Below are 22,443 nucleotides of genomic sequence, written 5' to 3' on the forward strand. Positions count from 1 at the left end.
TTATACCATGGCTAGGATGTAGCCAAGTTAACTGAAATAGTCACAGAAGCTCACTAAAGAATTCAAAGAAAAAAGAATTAACGCTCCTGAAAAGCTCCTGCGAGAGCCGGAGAAAGCAGTTTCTTAGCGCAATGCATTACTCATAGCTGCCAATGATGTTGGTGGAAATGGATATTATTCGAATGACCACTCACATTAGGGAGGACTACTTAAACTAGGAAGTCTGATGACTAGATGTCTAGTAGGCTAAAATTAGCTAGTTATTTCTGGAGTTTGTGGTTATACAGAGACGATATGCAGATGAGAGAACAACCTGTTGATATCAAGGACAATAAGCATTGCAGACTACACCTACAAGTTCACAACAAGAAAAAAACCATATGAATGTAAGGGTGTTTAAATATGCAATGCAAGCTGTTACACTTTGTTAAACCGGTATGATGTGAGGCAAACATACATCACAATGCCACAGGACTTGGTGAAGCCATCAAAATCGCCAGTAAACTAGCTGAACCTTTACTCCACCAGCTCTCACCATGACAAGGGAAACAAGCTAGGGTTTTAATGTGACAAATAACAATTGCTATTATTACCATAGACAGTAAGTAACACAATTACAGAATGTTATATATCCCATTCAGCCTTAAATATACAACTCTATTGTTCATAGTCAGGGTTCTTCTTTAAATGTTATATATCCCATTCAGCCTTAAATATACAACTCTATTGTTCATAGTCAGGGTTCTTCTTTAAATGTTATATATCCCATTCAGCCTTAAATATACAACTCTATTGTTCATAGTCAGGGTTCTTCTTTAGAATGACAAAGCCCTCAAGAATGGGTTTGAGCGAGATATATTCCTCCGTTGCTAGCTCTTCTCTCTCACCATGGGCCAACAGTACAGGAGTTCTGTGAGTTTGAAATTCTGTTATGGTTTTCGGCTTGCCCGCCTGCCCAACCACATCAACAGCTTATGGAGAAGAAATCGAACAAAATACAATAAACAGAGTGCTGAGCTGGTTACAACCTGGCTACAAAGAAACCGTCATTTACATTTTTTTGCTCATCTGTGGTAGTATAAGTCTGAAGGAGACACGAATATGGAACTAGAGGTGAAGGACACACCTATGACTATGACGTAACAGACTATGAAATGCATTAAACAGAGATGCTAATTAAAGTCACACGACCTACCTAATATTATTAGATGCTCAAACTGACCGTAAAACTGACAGTATAGGATTGAAGATTTCAATGAGATTTCTATCTTAAACAGATTTCACCACATTAGTTCTTAGCCTAAACCTCAACACAAATTATTTTAGCTAGTGATAAACCAAAACATTTTTTGCAGTATTGTTAAGACAGCAGACATAAAAATCGAGTCAGTATACACCTGTCCTACCCTGACAGTCACTGGAAGTGGTCGCAACTCCTCATCAAATGTTGTGAGCATCCTTGGCTGAATGGCGGAGACGAGGTGGAAGAGAATGTAATGTGATTTACCAAGGATTACTGAAAGCAAAGATGAGAAGAGTTACAAGCTAGCCATCTAATAAATGTAAAGCCATTTACAAAGACAATACTTACACATCCCGATATCAACAAAATTTTAAAAACTCACTACCAACATTGTAAACAATAAGTATTTCATGCCACCGTGTGCTTTCAAATCATATTTCATCATATTGAGGCAAACAGAAGTGCAACAAAAACAATAACAAAAATAATCATCAGATATCATAAGTGAGCCTATTAATAGAAATCACCAACTTGAGAATTCATATTTTCTGCTGAACAATCATTTCATTTACAAATATAACTATAAACCATAATTGTTTATTATAATCATATACCATAACTATATATTATATTAAATATAACTATAAACTATAATTGTTTATTATAACCATATACCATAACTATATATTATATTAAATATAACTATAAACCATAATTGTTTATTATAACCATATACCATAACTATATATTATATTAAATATAACTATAAACCATAATTCTTTATTGTAACCATATACCATAACTGTATATTATATTAAATATAACTATAAACCGTAATTGTTTATTATAACCATATACCATAACTATATATTATATTAAATATAACTATAAACCATAATTGTTTATTATAACCATATACCATAACTATATATTATATTAAAAATAACTATAAACCATAATTGTTTATTATAACCATATACCATAACTATATATTATATTAAATATAACTATAAACCATAATTGTTTATTATAACCATATACCATAACCATATATTATATTAAAAATAACTATAAACCATAATTGTTTATTATAACCATATACCATAACTGTATATTATATTAAAAATAACTATAAACCATAATTGTTTATTATAACCATATACCATAACTGTATATTATATTAAATATATATATAAACCATAATTGTTTATTATAACCATATACCATAACTATATATTATATTAAATATAACTATAAACCATAATTGTTTATTATAACCATATACCATAACTGTATATTATATTAAATATATATATAAACCATAATTGTTTATTATAACCATATACCATAACTATATATTATATTAAATATAACTATAAACCATAATTGTTTATTATAACCATATACCATAACTGTATATTATATTAAATATAACTATAAACCATAATTGTTTATTATAACCATATACCATAACTATATATTATATTAAATATAACTATAAACCATAGTTGTTTATTATAACCACATACCATAACTATATATTATATTAAATATAACTATAAACCATAGTTGTTTATTATAACCATATACCATAACTATATATTATATTAAATATAACTATAAACCATAATTGTTTATTATAACCATATACCATAACTGTATATTATATTAAATATAACTATAAACCATAATTGTTTATTATAACCATATACCATAACTATATATTATATTAAATATAACTATAAACCATAATTGTTTATTATAATCATATACCATAACTATATATTATATTAAATATAACTATAAACCATAGTTGTTTATTATAACCATATACCATAACTATATATTATATTAAATATAACTATAAACCGTAATTGTTTATTATAACCATATACCATAACTATATATTATATTAAATATAACTATAAACCATAGTTGTTTATTATAACCATATACCATAACTATATATTATATTAAATATAACTATAAACCATAGTTGTTTATTATAACCACATACCATAACTATATATTATATTAAATATAACTATAAACCATAGTTGTTTATTATAACCATATACCATAACTATATATTATATTAAATATAACTATAAACCATAATTGTTTATTATAACCATATACCATAACTGTATATTATATTAAATATAACTATAAACCATAATTGTTTATTATAATCATATACCATAACTATATATTATATTAAATATAACTATAAACCATAGTTGTTTATTATAACCATATACCATAACTATATATTATATTAAATATAACTATAAACCGTAATTGTTTATTATAACCATATACCATAACTATATATTATATTAAATATAACTATAAACCATAGTTGTTTATTATAACCATATACCATAACTATATATTATACTAGAAATTCCACTGTCATACAGCCCACGACCAAAGAGATGGCCAGAGATATTGGCAAAAAAATAAAGGGTACTAATGGTTGAGAAATGCAATATTAGCAATCAAATGGCTGTGCAGTGCAATAGGATAACTGCAATGGTAGCTGTAATGTACTGGGTGTGGGTGTTATTATATACAACAATAAGCAATAAAGAATGGAAAAGATGTTTATATTTTCCCCCTGCAACAGGAGAAATGCAATATTGGCCAATATTAGAAGTAAAATGCACTGATATTCTTAGAATAATCAATTTTATTAATATAGTAATAATAGAAAACCAATACACAATTTTGTTTACATTTCACAACGTCATAGGTAGCAATATCAAGAAGTTGTGGTATTTATATAGGTTTTTAGAAAATTTATTTAAAAAGTGTTTGGTCATGACAAACAACAACAATGAAAGGAAAATATTACGTTTATATCTCTCTCTTGCAATAGGAGAAATGCAATGTTGGCCAATATTATAAGTAAAATGCACTGATATTATTAAAATAACCAATATTGTTAATATAGTAATACAGCAATAATAGAAAACCTATGAGCATTAATGCGTCTCGAAGATTTCTGCAAACTGCAGCAAAATAAAAGCTGTTATAAAAGTGTTATAAAGCTATAGGCCTAATTTACTGTAATGTATGTAATTCAACAACGATAAAGAAATATGTTTATTATAATTCTGAAATGCAAAATTAGAAGTAAAATGGCAAGCTACTGTGTACTATACAGTTTCAAAGTTGGTTGCGTTGAATGTAGAATGGTTTTGATAAGCGATCTTTAACAGAAAGCGGGTAGGAGCATTCACTCGTATAAAAATGTAGCAAAATAAAAAATGTTCTCGTCATGAAGGGGCGTTGTAGTTTGGCCCTAGCTTGTACGTAAGTTGTAAAGAATTTCGGCTAACGTTTTAAATAATGAAACCTTCGGTGATTGGACAAAAAACATAGGCTGATAAACGGTGTACCACAATTTCGTACCTGTAAATCGGTCTACGCCTCAAACGGTCTACATTTATTACAAAAACCTTCGAATAAATTCGATTACAAGTAAACAGTACCATAGACTGGTAAAATGAACACGGTTTTCTCGTGAAATACGCACTACTAAATTGTTCTACAATCGGTCGAACGGCTTTATAGGCGTTTCAATTTTCGGTCTTAACTTTTATTAAACCGAGCTTTTCAAGCTTTTTGTGGCGATTTTCGTTCAAATAAATCTGTCTATTTGTGTATAATCCGATCAGATGGGTAAGTTTAAAGATAATACCGACAATTTACAAAGACTTGGTAACATATTTAAATAGGTTTAAATGTGTTTTGTATCGTTATTATACTTTTACGACTTTACATTCCGATGCTTAAATTTCTTGATGAAATTTCTAGCCAAGGGTTCGTCTCATTGTTGATGAATAATTTTCGTAAGTTGTGTGCACATGCATTTATCATAAAAAACTCGCACACATCGCTCCGCTCGTTTGCTCGTGGGATAATCTAATAACTATGAATAATAACATAAACTAATAACCATGAACAGTATGCAATAAATTAAATGCCTCCCAAATATGACACTTAAAGGAAAACAAGAAACTTACGATTCTTAGAGTCGAGACATGCTGTGAGTGAAGCCAATAAACCAGCCACTACTACAGGGTGCATGAGTGTCCTGTCACTATCATTGGAAGGGACTCAGTGTGAGTGTACCTTTTCCTAAATGTGTGAGACCTTGGGCTAGCCTTACTGTGAACAGATGGGAAGGGTCCTTGCTATAGTAAATAGCCAGCTGTCTCAACATGGCAGCTAGCCTGGCATTGTTTGTACCTGCAATGAAAAGCTACTCAATATATTCCACTGTATAAATCTATTAAAAATTAGAAGCATCATAATTACTAGCAATTCCCCTGTCATACAGCCCACGACCAAAGTGATATTGGAAAAAAGAAAGGGTACTGATGGTTGAGAAATGCAATATTAGCAGTCAAATGGCACTGCGGTGCAATAGGATAACTGCAATGGTAGCTGTAATGTACTGGGTGTTATTATGTACAACAAACAGCAATGATGAAAGGAAAAGATTATATGTTTATATCTCTCCCCCGCAATAGGAGAAATGCAATATTAGAAGTAAAATGCACTGATATTATTAGAATAACCAATATTATTAATATAGTAATACAGTAATAATAGAAAACCAATGCACAATTTTGTTTACATTTCAAAACGTCATAACCAACAATATCAAGAAGTTGTGATATTTATATAGATTTTTATAAAATCTATTTAACAAAACTATTTAGAAAAAACAATAACGGTAACATATTGCCCAACATCGGTTACTATATACTTCGATCTTGTAAATTCGAACGCTTATTCTTATAATTAAATCTTATAAAATCGAATAATTATTCTTATAATTAAATCTTATAAAATCGAATAATTGTTCTTATAATTAAATATTGTAATAATCTCATAAGAATCGTTAAAAAAATATCATTGTCGATTCCTTTGCTTTCACTGCTTTGGACCTTAGTTGGATTAATATTTAGAGAAAACAATAACAGTAACATATTGCCCAACATCGGTTACTATATACTTTGATCTTGTAAATTCGAACGCTTATTCTTATAATTAAATCTTATAAAATCGAATAATTATTCTTATAATTAAATCTTATAAAATCGAATAATTGTTCTTATAATTAAATATTGTAATAATCTCATAAGAATCGTTAAAAAAATATCATTGTCGATTCCTTTGCTTTCACTGCTTTGGACCTTAGTTGGATTAATATTTAGAGAAAACAATAACAGTAACATATTGCCCAACATCGGTCACTATATACTTCGATCTTGTAAATTTGAACGCTTATTCTTATAATTAAATTTTATAAAATCGAATAATTGTTCTTATAATTAAATCTTATAAAATTGAATAATTATTCTTATAATTAAATATTGTAATAATCCCATAAGAATCGTTAAAAAAATATCATTGTCGATTCCCTTACTTTCACTGCTTTGGACATCAGTTGGATTACTAAAGTACTCATAAGTGTCCAAAATGTCAGTTACTTTGAAATTGGCAAAAAAGAAACGATTACTTTTCAATACTTCTATGTTAATTACAGAAACCTTCGGCAGTTGGACAATGCTATAGACTGGTGAGATGGGCACGTTTTTTTTCGTGAAATGCGCATGACTTAATTGTTCTATTCTCTGTCGCTTGGCGCTTCGTTGGCCGGTCTTAATTTTGATAAAAATAAGGCTTGTCAAGTTTTAATAATGATTTCAGGCCGAATTAATCTGTCTATTTATGTATAATCCGATCAGATGGGTAAGGTTTAGACAATTTTCTACAAATAATAAAGACTTGGTAATATATTGAAATAGGTTTATATGTGTTTTGTATCGTTATCATATTTGAACGACTCCATTGAAAAATGGTTAAATTCGTTGATGAGATTTCGGTACAAGGGTTTGCAACGGCCGTTTATGAATAATTTTCGTGAGTTGTGTGCGCATATGCATTTATCATAAATCTCCCAAACAATCGCTTCGCTCGTGTTTGGTCGTGGGATTAAGAAATAATTTCTAACAAACAATTCTTCTAAATTTGTATGTATGTTAAATATATATTTAAAATTGTTTAGGATGGGTAACTCACAAGTTATTTATGGTCTAACATATGCTATATAAGGCAGGTAAAGACAAGAACAAAAGTGATCTAATGTGTATGATACAATGTGTATGATACAATGTACATGATACAATGTGTATGATACAATGTGTATGATCTAATGTGTATGATACAATGTGTATGGTGCGTAATGAATGAAAATAGCTTTATTAAATGTTTATCATACACTCTAACTTGCAACAGGGTCAGATGGAGTAGGCAACTCCCATTATTTAATGCGTTATTTATGCATCTTTATACCTGCTAAGAGTTCACCTCGCACTGACCATTGGTCAATTAGTCAATGTAGTATAGCTATCTTGTTGTTCATATTTTGTAATAAAAATGCTCTACATTCAAAAACTAGTTTTCTTTTCACCTACTAAAAGTTATACGCATTTTATACAAGCCTGAAAAAACATCAATAAATAAAACTTGATGCTGCGAAATGACCGAGAATGGATCAATATTAAAACTTCTCAACTCTCTATGAGCAAGCAGGTGTACACAGGTGGGTCTACATACATTGTACGTACTTATTCCAAAACTAAACCAGTTTTAGAAACTTATTTTGAGACAATTGCTGCAGTAATATAAAGAAATCGTGCCTGAGAAATAATTATACTCATGCTTGTATGTACCCTAGGACACTTATATTTCGCTAGTATTTAGTTTCGTGAGTAGCATGCAGAGTAAAATTTTGCTGCAACTTAATTTCGCAGCTCTGATGAGTGCGAAACTATAGTGATGTGAAGATAAATGCACTGGAACAAACATAATTAGATTTCTCGGTTCGGTTCGGTTCAGTGGTAAGAAACTTTTTTTCAATTTGGGACTAGTTTGTAATTGTGAACCGCAAATAGCATTGTGTGGCCGAGATCAATAATGCAATTTGTTCGCTTGCTGCCATTTGTTTCTTGGACTATCAATGAACAAAGCTATTTAATTCCGCGTTTTCACTCGTTCGTTATGATAGTTTAGTTTCGCTCATGAAATTTTAGCGAGAGGATGACTCTGAGAAAACGCGAAAGTTAAATGAGGCGAATACATAAGTGTCCTAGGGTACATGTATTTGGGTAGCAAAGGAGAGAGATGTTACCCAAGGTCAGATACATACAAGTAGTCAAGTTATTTAGAATGAGATTGATGCAAGTGATAGTGCTAATAACCTAGAGTAAATGTAGAGTAGCAATCACCTTACCTACAGTCAATTCACTAGTTGCACTCATTAAGTTTTACAAGTTGACTACAAAAGGGTGCTTCACAAGCTTAAACAAATGTCATATCCACTACTATAGTGTGACACGGTAACCTGCACAATTCTGTCATATCCACTACTAAAATGTTGCACACTAACCTGCTCCAACTATGCCCATGGCAATAATTGAATTAACACAGACTTCATGATCAGAGTTGTGTGAGAATTTACTGAGGGTATCCAGTATCTTCAGTTTAGGATTCGATGCTGAGAGTAGTGCTAAAGCAAGAGGTACTGCTCTTTTTATTACCGGCTCTCCATACCACAACTAAAAATGAAGTGCAAAGATATTTGTTTTAAACTTGTAATCATTTGCCACAAAACTTCTAGCAAACTCAGAGATTGGGATTGCTAGGAGTTTGCTCAGAATTCAACAAAACATCTGATATGATGAGAAGCATAGAGAGAAGCATAGAGAGAAGCATAGAGAGAAGCATAGAGAGAAGCATAGAGAGAAGCATAGAGAGAAGACACACCAAGTTTCCAAAAGAACGGATACACATTTCAACACCGATCCCTTCTCCCATTGCTATCAGAGCAATACCAAGTACAGCTATTCCCTGGTGAGCTATATGCTTGCTGTTGGGCTTCTCGGCTGTCAATTCTGTACTGTCTGTTTCCATCTTCTCTGCTGTCGCTGCATTCTTGTTCTTTTTAGATTTCGACTTGTCTGTCTTCTCATTACTATCCTGCAGAGCACATGAATTCCAATTTGTAATTAAATAAATTTTTTATATTATGTTTATAAATCTCAAGCACAACTTTGTTTACTGTCGCAAACTGCAAAAAATTTGTTCTTGCAAGTACTGCATAAACAACATTTCAACAAACTAAAGAATAAATGAGAAACTAGGTTGATGGATAAGTTCTACCTGTAAAACACGTTCAAATAATTTGCATCCTCCCAGAGAATAGTGACATCTCTGAATACATAATGAAATGGCTATATTGAAAACAAGGCGTCATGAGTCAGTTCTCAAGCAGAGACACACACACACACACATGCACACACGCACATACACACACGCACACATACCTCTTCTTTCTCCTCATAGTGCTCTGAACAGACATGTAAGAGTTTCTGGATCTTAAGCATATTGCCTGTGCCCGCATATGCACAAACATCCACCAGTATCTCAGCCATGGATTTGACTGGCTCCGAGATAACCTGACAACATAGACTGATGAAATAAGTACATCCACCAGTATCTCAGCCATGGATTTGACTAGCTCCGAGATAACCTGACAACATAGACTGATGAAATAAGTACATCCACCAGTATCTCAGCCATGGATAACCTGAACACAACATAGACTAATGAAATAAATTATAGAAAATCCAAAAAATTGCAAAGAGAATGATAAGACTGAAAGTTGTGTTTTAAAAGATTAGAAGCCTTCAGATACCTTCAGAGCAGCGAGAATAGTATCAGCATCTTCCTGTTTTTCAAGGTACGTCAGAGACAAACCCATGGCTAGGAATTTACTGTATGTTGACTTCAGATCGGCCTCAGATTTTTCCATCAGAGTTTGCAGAATGGTAGAAGCGACATCTCCATTACAGCTGTCCACAGATGTCATACCGCAGGCAAGAGCTGCCATGCCAACCACCTACAAAGACGGGAAACAAGTCTGATGAGGTTGGATTTATAAAATGTGTTTCTCAACCTAAAATATAGTCACTTTCGAAACGCTTTATGAACTTTTGCAAAGCAAAGTTTATCATCAATGTAGACAAACCAGCCGATTGCAGATACTTTTAGCATGAACAACTAATGGTAATTATCCTTAGTATAAATAACTAATGACAGCCATTAGCAGCATGACCAGCCAATAAGTAGAACTAAAATAGCTGTATGTAGTACAGCGGAACCTCTAGTTGCAAAATTAGTTCATTCCAGAAGACGCTTTGTAAGTAAAAAATTTGGTAAGTAGAAATGTATTTTACAATGAACCCTAAAACCCATGCCAGAAAACCTGCATATAACATTTACTTATATTATAAACACATGTGACGGCGTATCCCTAAAACAGGTTCACGTTAGAATAATATTATGTAATAAATTTGATAAGAGCACTCGGAGAAAAAAGAATTACGTATAAAAACTGTGAATGGTAGGTTTGTTTACCATTGGCTGTCTAGAGAAAACTGAGCGAAAATCGCGACAAGTGGGGGGATGGCGGTCAGAAAAAGTAGATTCTGTATTGTAATAATAGTTTTGCTTTTTTCAGAATAAATCTTTTAAGAATGTAAGCACAAAAATTGATTTACATTGACTCGAACCATGAAACTGCATCATCATATAAGAAACACAAAACATACAGAAACAAAAGTTTTCCTACTCTGCATGTGATACATGATAACTTTCAATTTTACAACAGACAAAGGCAAAACAATTAGCATTCACCGACTAACGGTAGCAAAAGAAACTGAGTGGGACCTAGTGTACATTATACCAACGGGAAGCAAACAGAACAAATACAAAAATAATTTCAAATATTCGTATAAAGAAACATTTTGTGTAAGTCAAAGCAAAATTTCTCCCAAAAGACAATTCACAACTTCGAAACTTTGTATGTAAAGTCTTGCGTAAGTAGAGATGTCACAGTAAACAGCTGGTGCCAGTGCTTAGCTACAAAAATGCTAAACCAAATCACTGTACCAACGAATAAACTGTAACTACACTACCCTTACATTACATCCAAGAACTAGCACTAGAGACAGAATCTCATACCATGGCTACACTACCCTTACATTACATACATGAACTAACACTAAAGACAGAGTCTCATACCATGGCTACACTACCCTCACATTACATACATGAACTAACACTACAGACAGAGTCTCACACCATAACTACACTACCCTTACATTACATACATGAACTAACACTAGAGACAGAGTCTCACACCATAACTACACTACCCTTACATTACATACATGAACTAACACTAAAGACAGAATCTCATACCATAACTACACCACCCTTACATTACATACATGAACTAACACTAGAGACAGAGTCTCACACCATAACTACACCACCCTTACATTACATACATGAACTAACACTAGAGACAGAGTCTCACACCATAACTACACCACCCTTACATAACATACATGAACTAACACTAGAGACAGAGTCTCACACCATAACTACACTACCCTTACATTACATACATGAACTAACACTAGAGACAGAGTCTCATACCATAACTACACTACCCTTACATTACATCCATGAACTAACACTAGAGACAGAGTCTCACACCATAACTACACTACCCTTACATTACATACATGAACTAACACTAGAGACAGAGTCTCACACCATAACTACACTACCCTTACATTACATACATGAACTAACACTAGAGACAGAGTCTCACACCATAACTACACTACCCTTACATTACATACATGAACTAACACTAGAGACAGAGTCTCACACCATAACTACACCACCCTTACATTACATACATGAACTAACACTAGAGACAGAGTCTCACACCATAACTACACTACCCTTACATTACATACATGAACTAACACTAGAGACAGAGTCTCACACCATAACTACACTACCCTTACATTACATACATGAACTAACACTAGAGACAGAGTCTCACACCATAACTACACTACCCTTACATTACATACATGAACTAACACTAGAGACAGAGTCTCACACCATAACTACACTACACCCACAGAAGTACCAATCCAAGACTAGCTGTAACACTCATTATACCTGCAAGATACAATATATATATATATATAGATATATATATATATATATATATATATATATATATATATATATATATATATATATATATATATAATAGATAAGTGGTCAGGCCTACTGCTAACAGCACTCTACGCTCTAAAAAGTGCGGAGTGTTATAACTAACTAGAGTGTGGAATAGGTTAATTTTACTTATCTTTATTCCAGATTGATGTTTTATTCTGGGGTCACGACAGGTGTGTTTCGTGCTGGTGCACTCTTCAGGTGACTTGTGTTGAATACAAGTCACCACAAGTCACCTGAAGAGTGCACTAGCACGAAACAGACCTGTCGTGACCCCAGAATAAAACATCAATCTGGAATAAAGATAAGTAAAATTAACCTATTCCACACTCTAGTTAGTTATATATATATATATATATATATATATATATATATATATATAACTATGCGTACTAAAAAACTACAAGTTCAGGTTAAACATTTTATTACTTAAAGTTTCGTGCGGTATGCTTGCACTCTTCAGATAAAATGTTAAAAATAATAAATATTCTACTAGCAGTAAAGCTGTATAAGAGCTAAAAGCTAGAGTCTTAAGTGACACTGTTTCTCAGCAGGAATTTATTGGCATGACGGCAACTGGATAGCATTTCGTTGCGCTTATTTAAGGTGGCTAATTGAGGCTTGCATATTATGTAATACTTCTCCCATATACAGAGTTCGCATTTCTTAGTGGTAGGGCTATAAGGTCTTGCAGTTTTTAAGATTGACCATTTGATGTTGTGGTCTAGTCCGCTATCCTTTAGTTGCCATATATATTTACTTAGCTCTGTGGCATTCCTTTTTGATGTATGATTGAAGGAAGCCTTATGGTTGGTATATCTAGTTTTGAACGTATTTTGTGTCAAGCCGACATACACTACGTCTCCTCTGTTCCGTTGTTGGTGGTGACTGATGCTTGGTAAGCGACATTCTCTGTTAGGCACTTGCCATCCATAGGGCAGCTGGCTCTACTTCTACAGTTACATGTCCTGGAGTTGTCATCACCACGAGTAGGTACTAACAAAGCTTTATTGTGAGCGTTGATATGGCTTTTAATATTGGACATGCACCTGTAGCTAAGTTTGATTGCGTTGGCATTAAATACTTTATGCAGTTTATGACCAGGTGAAAATTCTGTTCTTATGATGTTCAGAAACTGCTTTCCTATGTTGGAGGCAACATTCATACTATGTGGCGGGTTATACCATATTATATTCCGTCTTCGCTTTTGCTTGTTATTGGTGGTCTGGTCGGATTCTGGCAAATATGATAGTTTGCAGTCGAACCCGCTTTGTTGGAGTGCTTGTTGGTATGTTGGTATGTTACACTCAACCTGACAAATGGAGAATATAGACCATATATAAAGCCTTCAGATCAACCCATCTATGCACATGCAAGGTCAAACCACCCACCATGCATATTGACGAACATACCTAGAGCAATAAATCAGAGATTGTCAACACTCTCTTCCAGTAAGGATTGTTTCCAAAGAATAGCTCCCACATACCAACAAGCACTCCAACAAAGCAGGTACGACTACAAACTATCATATTTGCCAGAATCCGACCAGACCACCAATAACAAGCAAAAGCGAAGACGGAATATAATATGGTATAACCCGCCATATAGTATGAATGTTGCCTCCAACATAGGAAAGCAGTTTCTGAACATCATAAGAACAGAATTTCCACCTGGTCATAAAACTGCATAAAGTATTTAATGCCAACACAATCAAACTTAGCTACAGGTGCATGTCCAATATTAAAAGCCATATCAACGCTCACAATAAAGCTTTGTTAATACCTACTCGTGGTGATGACAACTCCAGGACATGTAACTGTAGAAGTAGAGCCAGCTGCCCTATGGATGGCAAGTGCCTAACAGAGAATGTCGTTTACCAAGCATCAGTCACCACCAACAACGGAACAGAGGAGACGTATGTCAGCTTGACACAAAATACGTTCAAAACTAGATATACCAACCATAAGGCTTCCTTCAACTATACATCAAAAAGGAATGCCACAGAGCTAAGTAAATATATATGGCAACTAAAGGATAGCGGACTAGACCACAACATCAAATGGTCAATCTTAAAAACTGCAAGACCTTATAGCCCTACCACTAAGAAATGCGAACTCTGTATATGGGAGAAGTATTACATAATATGCAAGCCTCAATTAGCCACCTTAAATAAGCGCAACGAAATGCTATCCAGTTGCCGTCATGCCAATAAATTCCTGCTAAGAAACAGCGTCACTTAAGACTCTAGCTTTTAGCTCTTATACAGCTTTACTGCTAGTAGAATATTTATTATTTTTAACATTTTATCTGAAGAGTGCAAGCCTACCGCACGAAACTTTAAGTAATAAAATGTTTTACCTAAACTTGTAGTTTTTTAGTACACATAGTTTTATATCAGCTCTGTTTTTACTCTTAACATTGAGCACTCTTTTTACTAATGTGTATAAATATAACTTTTATATATATATATATATATATATATATATATATATATATATATATAAACATACAGTAGACACTCCTACAACAAAAACAATTTGTTTTGAAAACGTTTATCCTAAGGGATATTACGTTATTCAGACAGTAGAATACGTGTAAATTGCCTTATCAGCTCAAAGATATCTCAAACACACCCCTTTGATCTTCCAAAAAGGAAAAATATATGTGCTTGACTTTTGAAATTAATGACTGTACCATAACTGTAGAACTATTAATTTTTATCAAGAACTTTTCTCCTTTTTCTTCTTGTTTTCACTCGGTTCACAGCCCACGATTGCGGTAATTTTACAAGGATTTAAGGAGAAAACATGCCCGCAATGTCAATTTACCTCGAGTTTTTTTAAATTCTAGGCGGTAAGGTCTATTTTGCAAAAGAAAAACAATAAAAATGTTTAATATATCTAAAATAAAATAAAACAAATATTACTTAACTATAATAAGAGCGGTGTTTATCTGTCTGTCAGAAAGGTTATGATGAAAAATAGGTTTCGACGATAAGTCAACTCATGATATTCAGATCGGTAGACCGACTTTCTAGCACCTACACCGAACAATTGAATAACTACTTACCATTATCTGTGCCTTAATGACACATATGACAATTTCTCATGACGAATTAGATCTCCAGAGTACTAGTATATACAACAAAGATTGATAGCCCTGTATGTTGTCTTCTCTCTCAAATGCGATAATAGGTAAAGCGATAATTTTAAGCCTAGCCACGAGATAGGCATTTTTCAAATCGATTTTGAGAAATTGCACTGACTTCACACTTTACGCTATGGAAATGTTTTACATAGTTCAAAGCAACCACATAACATAATCTTTTGACGTCTCATGGTTTATGTTATAGGAAGTATTCATTATAGGAACGTCTACGGTATATATATATACATGTATATATATATATATATATATATATATATATGTATATTAATATCAAATACATATACCCTACGAGACAATATTATTCGCGGAGTTATATTTGGCAAAAGTTGTCTTCCCATACATTTTTGTGGACTATACAATGTATATAGTTGCTAGACTTGACAATCTCTCGCGCCGGACAGACTTGCCACGGCGGACAGACCTGGCACGGCGGACAGACCTGGCATGGTGGACAAACCTGCCACGGTGGACAGACCTGCCACGGTGAACAGACCTGCCACGGCAGACAGACCTGCAACGATGGACGGTTTGCCATAGCAGGTGGGCCTGCCACGGCGGATGAACCTGCCACGGTGGATGAACCTGCCACGGCGGACGGACCCGAAGCAGTGGACAGACTTGCCATGGTGGACAGACCTGTCATGGCGACCTGTCATGCAACTTTTACAGACCTGCCACGGCGGACAGACCTGCCATGGCAGACAAACCTGCCACAACAGACCTGCCACGACAGACAGACCTGCGACAGCAGACAGACTTGCCACAGCAAACAGACCTGCCATGGCAGACAGACCTGCCACGGCAAACAGACCTGCCACGGCGGATGAATTTGCCACGGCGGACAGACCTGCCACGGCAAACGGACCTGCCACGGTGCACAGACTTGCCATGGCAGACAGACCTGTCATGGTGAACAGACCTACCACGGCAGACAGACTTGTCACGGCGGACAGACCTGCCTAGGCAGATTAACCTGCCACGGCGGACGGACCCGCCACGGTGTACAAACTTGCCATGGTCGACAGACCTGTCTTGTCATCAGACCTGCCACGGCAGACAGGCCTGCCACAGCAGACAGGCCCGCCACTGTTTTAGTATTACTAAACAAAACGGAAATATTGTTTTTGATAATGAGGCAAGATTGCTGTAGTTTTCTCTTTAATTTTATAATCTTTTGTACATACTGCTACATGTAGTTACATCTAAAAAAGCTTTTACAAATTTTTTTACAAGTTATCATCATTACCTTTTTTAACTTGTAATTGTTAAATGCGCGGTTTCAATTTCAAATATGTGAATATAATGGCACAGTTTCAAATGTGTGACTATAACAGCACAAATTGAAATGTGTGACTATAACAGCACAAGTTCAAACTTCAATTTTCGGTTTTTCCCTAGGGCATTCGCTAAAAATTGCAAAACTAAAAACTGTTCACATTTGAAACTCTCGAGTAGGATTTGCCTCTTCATTTTGTCTCCATTCAGTCAGTGCGCTTCACTGATGTATTTAATTTCTATGTTCATACCTGTATCGAGAGGAATCAGAATCGCCATATTCAAAGTTTTGGTAGATAACTTTTGCAGCCGCAGTAACCTTTTTTATACATAGACTTCTAAGTAACAATACTAACTGTTATTAATAATTCAACATATTCATGGTTTTTATTTTGTTTTCTTAGTTGGTATTAATCGCATTAGTATTAAATCATTTTATGTTGTAATCATTGTAGCAAAACAGATTATCTAGCCATTACTTCCTAATTATTTCAAACATTCAAACACCTTTACAGTTGTTTTATTTATTCTTTCAATTTATTTTAACTGAACACAACACTTAATTCATGATATGAAGTTTAAAGGTTAAAATTGTAAATGATGTATATGTTAAATAAATTTAAAATAATAAATTTGAATAATTTACATAATGAAATAAACACACAGAAATAAACAAACACCTTCATTTAAAAATTAAAAGGAAATAAATGTTGATTTTCAGCGCAAAGATTTATTTCTTACTTTGCATTCAGTTAGTCAAATCAAATACATACCATTCAGTTAGTCAAATCAGATACATACCATTCAGTTAGTCAAATCAGATACATAGCATTCAGTTAGTCAAATCAGATACATACCATTCAGTTAGTCAAATCAGATACATAGCATTCAGTTAGTCAAATCAGATACATAGCATTCAGTTAGTCAAATCAGATAAATACCGAATGTAATTCATCAACTTCAGTATTACAAGTTGTCGGAGGTTATTTCAGTGAAAAACTGCAAGAGCGACTTTTGACGACGACATACGGAATTCTGAAAAAACTGTGACAACCTTGAACAATTTTCTCAAGAATTGCGATGCGTTGTCTATAAGCGCAATTCTAACCCCAACGATGGGTACAAAAATGTTTGGAACTCAGCTATGTTTACTGATGACACCTGGCGACTAGTTTTTGATTTGATGTAGTAATTATTTCTAACAACTCTAATCATTCGCGGATTTTAACCATTCGCGGAATTGCCTGCCAGCAAATTTTTAAATTCATCGAATAATATCATCTTATAGGGTATATACATAACATATATACATGTATATTTGATTAGGTATTTGTAAAATTAAATTTACATAATATGTATTAAAACACTAAAGGTAAAGCTGTAAAACACCATAAAATTAAATAGGTAGATCGCTCATTAAATGTTAGAATCAAGTAAGTTTGAAAATGAAGGGCTCATACATGATTATATGTGATTTGGACTAGCATCAATATGATACAAGTATTGTAAAGGTTTTGTGCGACCTTCACTTTCCTCCACTAGTACAAGACTTGTGCATGAGTACAATACATATATTTCTGCTTAGTTCATCAAGGTGTACAAGAAATGAATCAAGTGACAAGCAATAAACAGGCCCAGAACAGCTCTGCTCTACTAGACAAATGTTCGGGCTTACATAGCTGCTAAACTCTGCCCCTGTTCTGCTTGGTTAGCCCCAGCATGACCCGGCTCAGTCTAGCTCGGCTCGGTCTTCAGTTGGTACGGCTCTGGCTTGGCTATGCTTGACTCGGCTGTACATCGGCTTGGCTTGGCTAAATGTAAGAGGACGCCATCCACCACACACTTCCCCCATTGGCGACTAGAGTCTCCAATGCACATACTGTGGGAGGACTAGCTGGGCCAGAGCCTCATGTTGGCGGGCTCCATAGTGGAGGCGCTCTATCTTCTCCAATAGTAGCTGGCGTTCCCGGCCTTCCAGGTGTCCCTGCCACAGGGTCGCCTGCATAGTCTCAGCAGCCCTCGTCCATTCTTGTGCGACCTGCGCTAGCAACCGGGCTCGGCTGCGCTGCGTCTGCAGAAGGGTCTGGCTGGCCGGAGTCCGACCTATCACTTGGGCCAGGGTGCGTGACCCGGCGGGCTCCACGGTCGTTCTGCTCCTCCTGGTCAAAGCTGGGCGGACCCAGGCTGGGGGGCATGGTGGTGTCCCAGCCCGCTGTGCTCCTCTCCGGGAGCTGCAACGTCTCCTTTCTCTGGTAGTGGGTGTGCAGGCAGCCATCGTCAGGGAGCCCTCATGTTCTCCTGGCAAAACTGCTCCCAGGAGTCTTGATCCACCAGATATACCACCGGCGCCACTCCTCCTTGCTGGTGAGTCGCGTGGTTTAGTAACATTTGATCCCTTGACATGTGCTGCCAATTGCAGGAGCACACAAACACGGCGTAGTGTTGCAGCATGTGAAATTGAATCCGCCGGGTGCTGGCTGTGAACTGGCAGATCCGGCAAGTTCCAGTTTGCGCCTGCTCTTCCGCCCGTGCCACAGTCCGAGGAGACAGGTACTTAATGGTCCTCACGATGGTCTTCTTCCGTGGCCTGACCCTCTCTGGCTCCGGCTGCCTCACAGGTGTGCTTTGCCTCTCGGCAACGGCCAGCGGAGAAGAAGACAACTCCGGTGAAGGGGGACTGATCTGTCTCTTCTTCGTGCGTACAGCAGCCACCCGGCACTCCTCTTCCACTGGTTCTGGCATAACTTCATTCAGTAGCTCCTCTACGCTATCTTCTGTCAGAGTGGCATCCAGTAGCGCCTCTGCTCCCTCCTCTGTAATCTCCAACACGGCCGAATCTGGCTGTCATGCCTCATCCCTCTCCGTGTTAATCCCTTTGTAGGCCACCACGTTTGCCGGTGTTGGCCTACCCACTCCTTCTCCAGTTTCTTTCAAACTCACTGTGACCAAAGTCAGTAAATCCTGTGGAGATGTGTTGCCTTCGCTCTCCATCTTTTCCAGCGTTCTGATGTCGTTCAGAGAAAACGAGTGCTTTAATAAGAAATCTTTGGTTGCGTCCGTGAGAACTGTTCTACCTCCTTCCTGCGCGACCTCCGAACCATTTTCCATTAATTCCATCGAGTAGCAAATACCATCTTCGTATCGTTTCGGCTTCCTGGTTGTCCGGGCCAGCCTTGGATTGTGCCGGACCGGAGTTGATTAGATTGCGGGGCTGATGGGATCTCGTGTTGCAGTCTTTCCGGTCTCTACCAGGTTTGATTCTGGTTCTCCCGGAACTTTATTCCGTGTTGCCGGATTGATTTCTTCGGAACTAGGAGGGCGTCCTTCACTTCCTTCTTTCTTCAGTCTGGCTGGATTTTCCCCAGGGGTTACCTCTTCCCCTCGATTCTTTGCAGCCTCTAATAGCAATTTTTCCCAGCTGGGGGGCGGCATTATTGGTACAGGATCTATCCTGCCCTCCTCTTGCCTTCTCTCCGGCCTGCTGGGTCAAGCGCCCTTCATGTTTGGACCCCTCCTGGCTCTAGAGTGGCTGGGGCCTGCCTCAACCTCTCTGGGCAAGTGTGGTAAGGCTTCAGCCTTTCCTCACCCTGGATGGAATACTGTCCCTACCGTTCCACCAGATACGTGTGGTTTCCCTAGGCCTTCAAGACCTGGTATGGTCCCACAAACTTTGCCTGCAGCTTGGGATTTTCTCCTCGTCTTCGGCGTTTGTCCGTGAGCCATACCCAGTCGCCTGGAGCATACAGCGATGGTTCTTCCTTATCCTCTTGTTGCACCTTTATCTGGCTTTGCCGGAGCGCCTCGTGCACTGTCTGCAGCCTCCGCTGCACCTCAAGAGCGTGCTTGTAGGCAGGAAAGAACTCGGTCGGTGGGGGGTGACTTTCCAGCTGGTCTGGCAACCTCAGCTCCCATCCCAACATTAGCATGTCACGGAGTGACATGCTAATGTTGGGATGGGAGCTGTTTCTCCAGTTTCTCCAGTCACGGAGTGGGGGTGCCTCTGTATGCCCTCATCATGAAAAAGGCTAAGCCATTCTCATCACTCCCATCGTTCATACCATATACTGTATATCGCTTTCGTGATTACACATGCTAAATGTGCACTTTTTATTATTAATTAATATTAATTTTTGTGTTTGTTATTTTTTGGAAGCCAATTTTTTAGCCATTACTTATTTTTTCAATTTGTAATTTTCAAATGTGCTGTTTCAATTTCAAATGCGCTGTTTCCCTCCCATTTCCTGTTTTTCCTAAAGTTTGATCATTGAATCTGTAAAGGCTAAATCTTTTTCATGAGAACATTTGTATTATCTCGAGTAGGATCAGTGTGTACATTCTCTGTTCAGTCAGAACAAGTGTCAACGACAGTTGGATATATATTATTTTGCGTTTGTACCAGTATCGAGAAGCATCAGTATCGTTCCTCAAAACTTTGAATACAAGCTTCTGCTGCAACAGTAACTTTTATATATATATATGTTTCTGTGTAGTCATTGCTATTATTAGTTCAACATATTCATGACTTTGATGTTGTTTTCTTAGTTCATATTAATCGTATCAGTATCAAATCCTTAGTCAATATGACCATTGTGGCAAAACAGACTATCTAGCTATTACTTGACAACTATTTCACATTTAAATACCTTTAAAGTGGTTTTATTTTTTTCTCAATTTATTCGAAACCACTAAGCTAAGCTGTTTTTAACATTTTCATCACTTTATCTATTTGCACTCGCTAAACATGTTCTTCTTATTATTAATTAATATTACTTTTTGCGTTTGTTTTTTTATAGAAATTTTTAGGCTTTGGAAGCAAGTATTTTTTATCAAATGTCTTAGTATGGTATAAATTCTGGACTACAACCGCCTTCTTATTCAAAATACTTCTATTGGCTGATTGTGCTGAAAGCCATAAAAACAAATATCCAAAAATCACTCAATGATGAGCTAAGGCTATGGTGAGCTCACAAGTTCCTAGGTATAAAGTTAGAGTAAGTTCAAATACTAGTCTATACATGTGTCAGTGTTTGTCATTGGTCAGTTGGCCTTTTGGCCTGTTGGCTCATTAGTCCATTGGTTCATTGGTTCACTGGTCTGTCAGTTCATTGGTTCGTCTGCTCGTCGGTCTGTCAGTCTGCCGATTCGTCCATCTGTTTGTCCATTGGTGCATTGGTCCGTTGGTCTGTTGGTTCGGTGATTTGTTGGTTCATTGGTCCATTGATTTGTTGGTCCCCTGGTTCACTGGTGCATTAGTTCGCTTGTCCATTGGTCTGTTCATTTGTTGGTTCGTTTGTCCGTTCATTTGTCTATTATTTCATTTGTCCGTTATTCCGTTTGTCCGTTTCCTCATTCATCTGTTGGCCCGCCGGTCCGTTGGTTCATTGGTTTCGCTGGTCCGTTAATCAGTTAGTTTGTTAGTTCATTAGTCCGTTGCTCCGTTGCTCCATTGTTCCGTTGCTCCATTGTTCCGTTGGTCCGTTGGTTCGATAGTCTGTTGATCAGTTGGTTCGTTGGTTCAATGGTCCATTAGTCTGTTGGTTTGTTGATTCAATGGTCCATTGGTCCATTGTTTC

General features: G+C 36.2%; 1 protein-coding gene and 1 pseudogene across 1 annotated transcript; one reads left to right on the forward strand and one right to left on the reverse strand.

Annotated features, from left to right (window-relative positions):
* Positions 1-294: 294 nt before the first annotated feature.
* On the reverse strand, positions 295-10,214 carry LOC137390064 (26S proteasome non-ATPase regulatory subunit 2-like; annotated as a pseudogene).
* A 5,939-nt stretch (positions 10,215-16,153) lies between these two features.
* Positions 16,154-16,558, forward strand: LOC137392284 (300 kDa antigen AG231-like). The gene has a single exon (XM_068078955.1). The coding sequence runs from the start codon at positions 16,154-16,156 to the stop codon at positions 16,556-16,558; it is 405 nt and encodes a 134-aa protein (XP_067935056.1).
* Positions 16,559-22,443: the final 5,885 nt, after the last annotated feature.

This window comes from Watersipora subatra, chromosome 3 (assembly GCF_963576615.1).
Source record: "Watersipora subatra chromosome 3, tzWatSuba1.1, whole genome shotgun sequence".
NCBI classification, from domain to species: Eukaryota; Metazoa; Bryozoa; class Gymnolaemata; order Cheilostomatida; family Watersiporidae; genus Watersipora; species Watersipora subatra.

What these genes read in the sequence shown, in the direction of transcription:
- LOC137392284 (XM_068078955.1), top strand. Translation starts at nt 16,154, where the DNA reads ATGAACCTGCCACGGTGGATGAACCTGCCACGGCGGACGGACCCGAAG.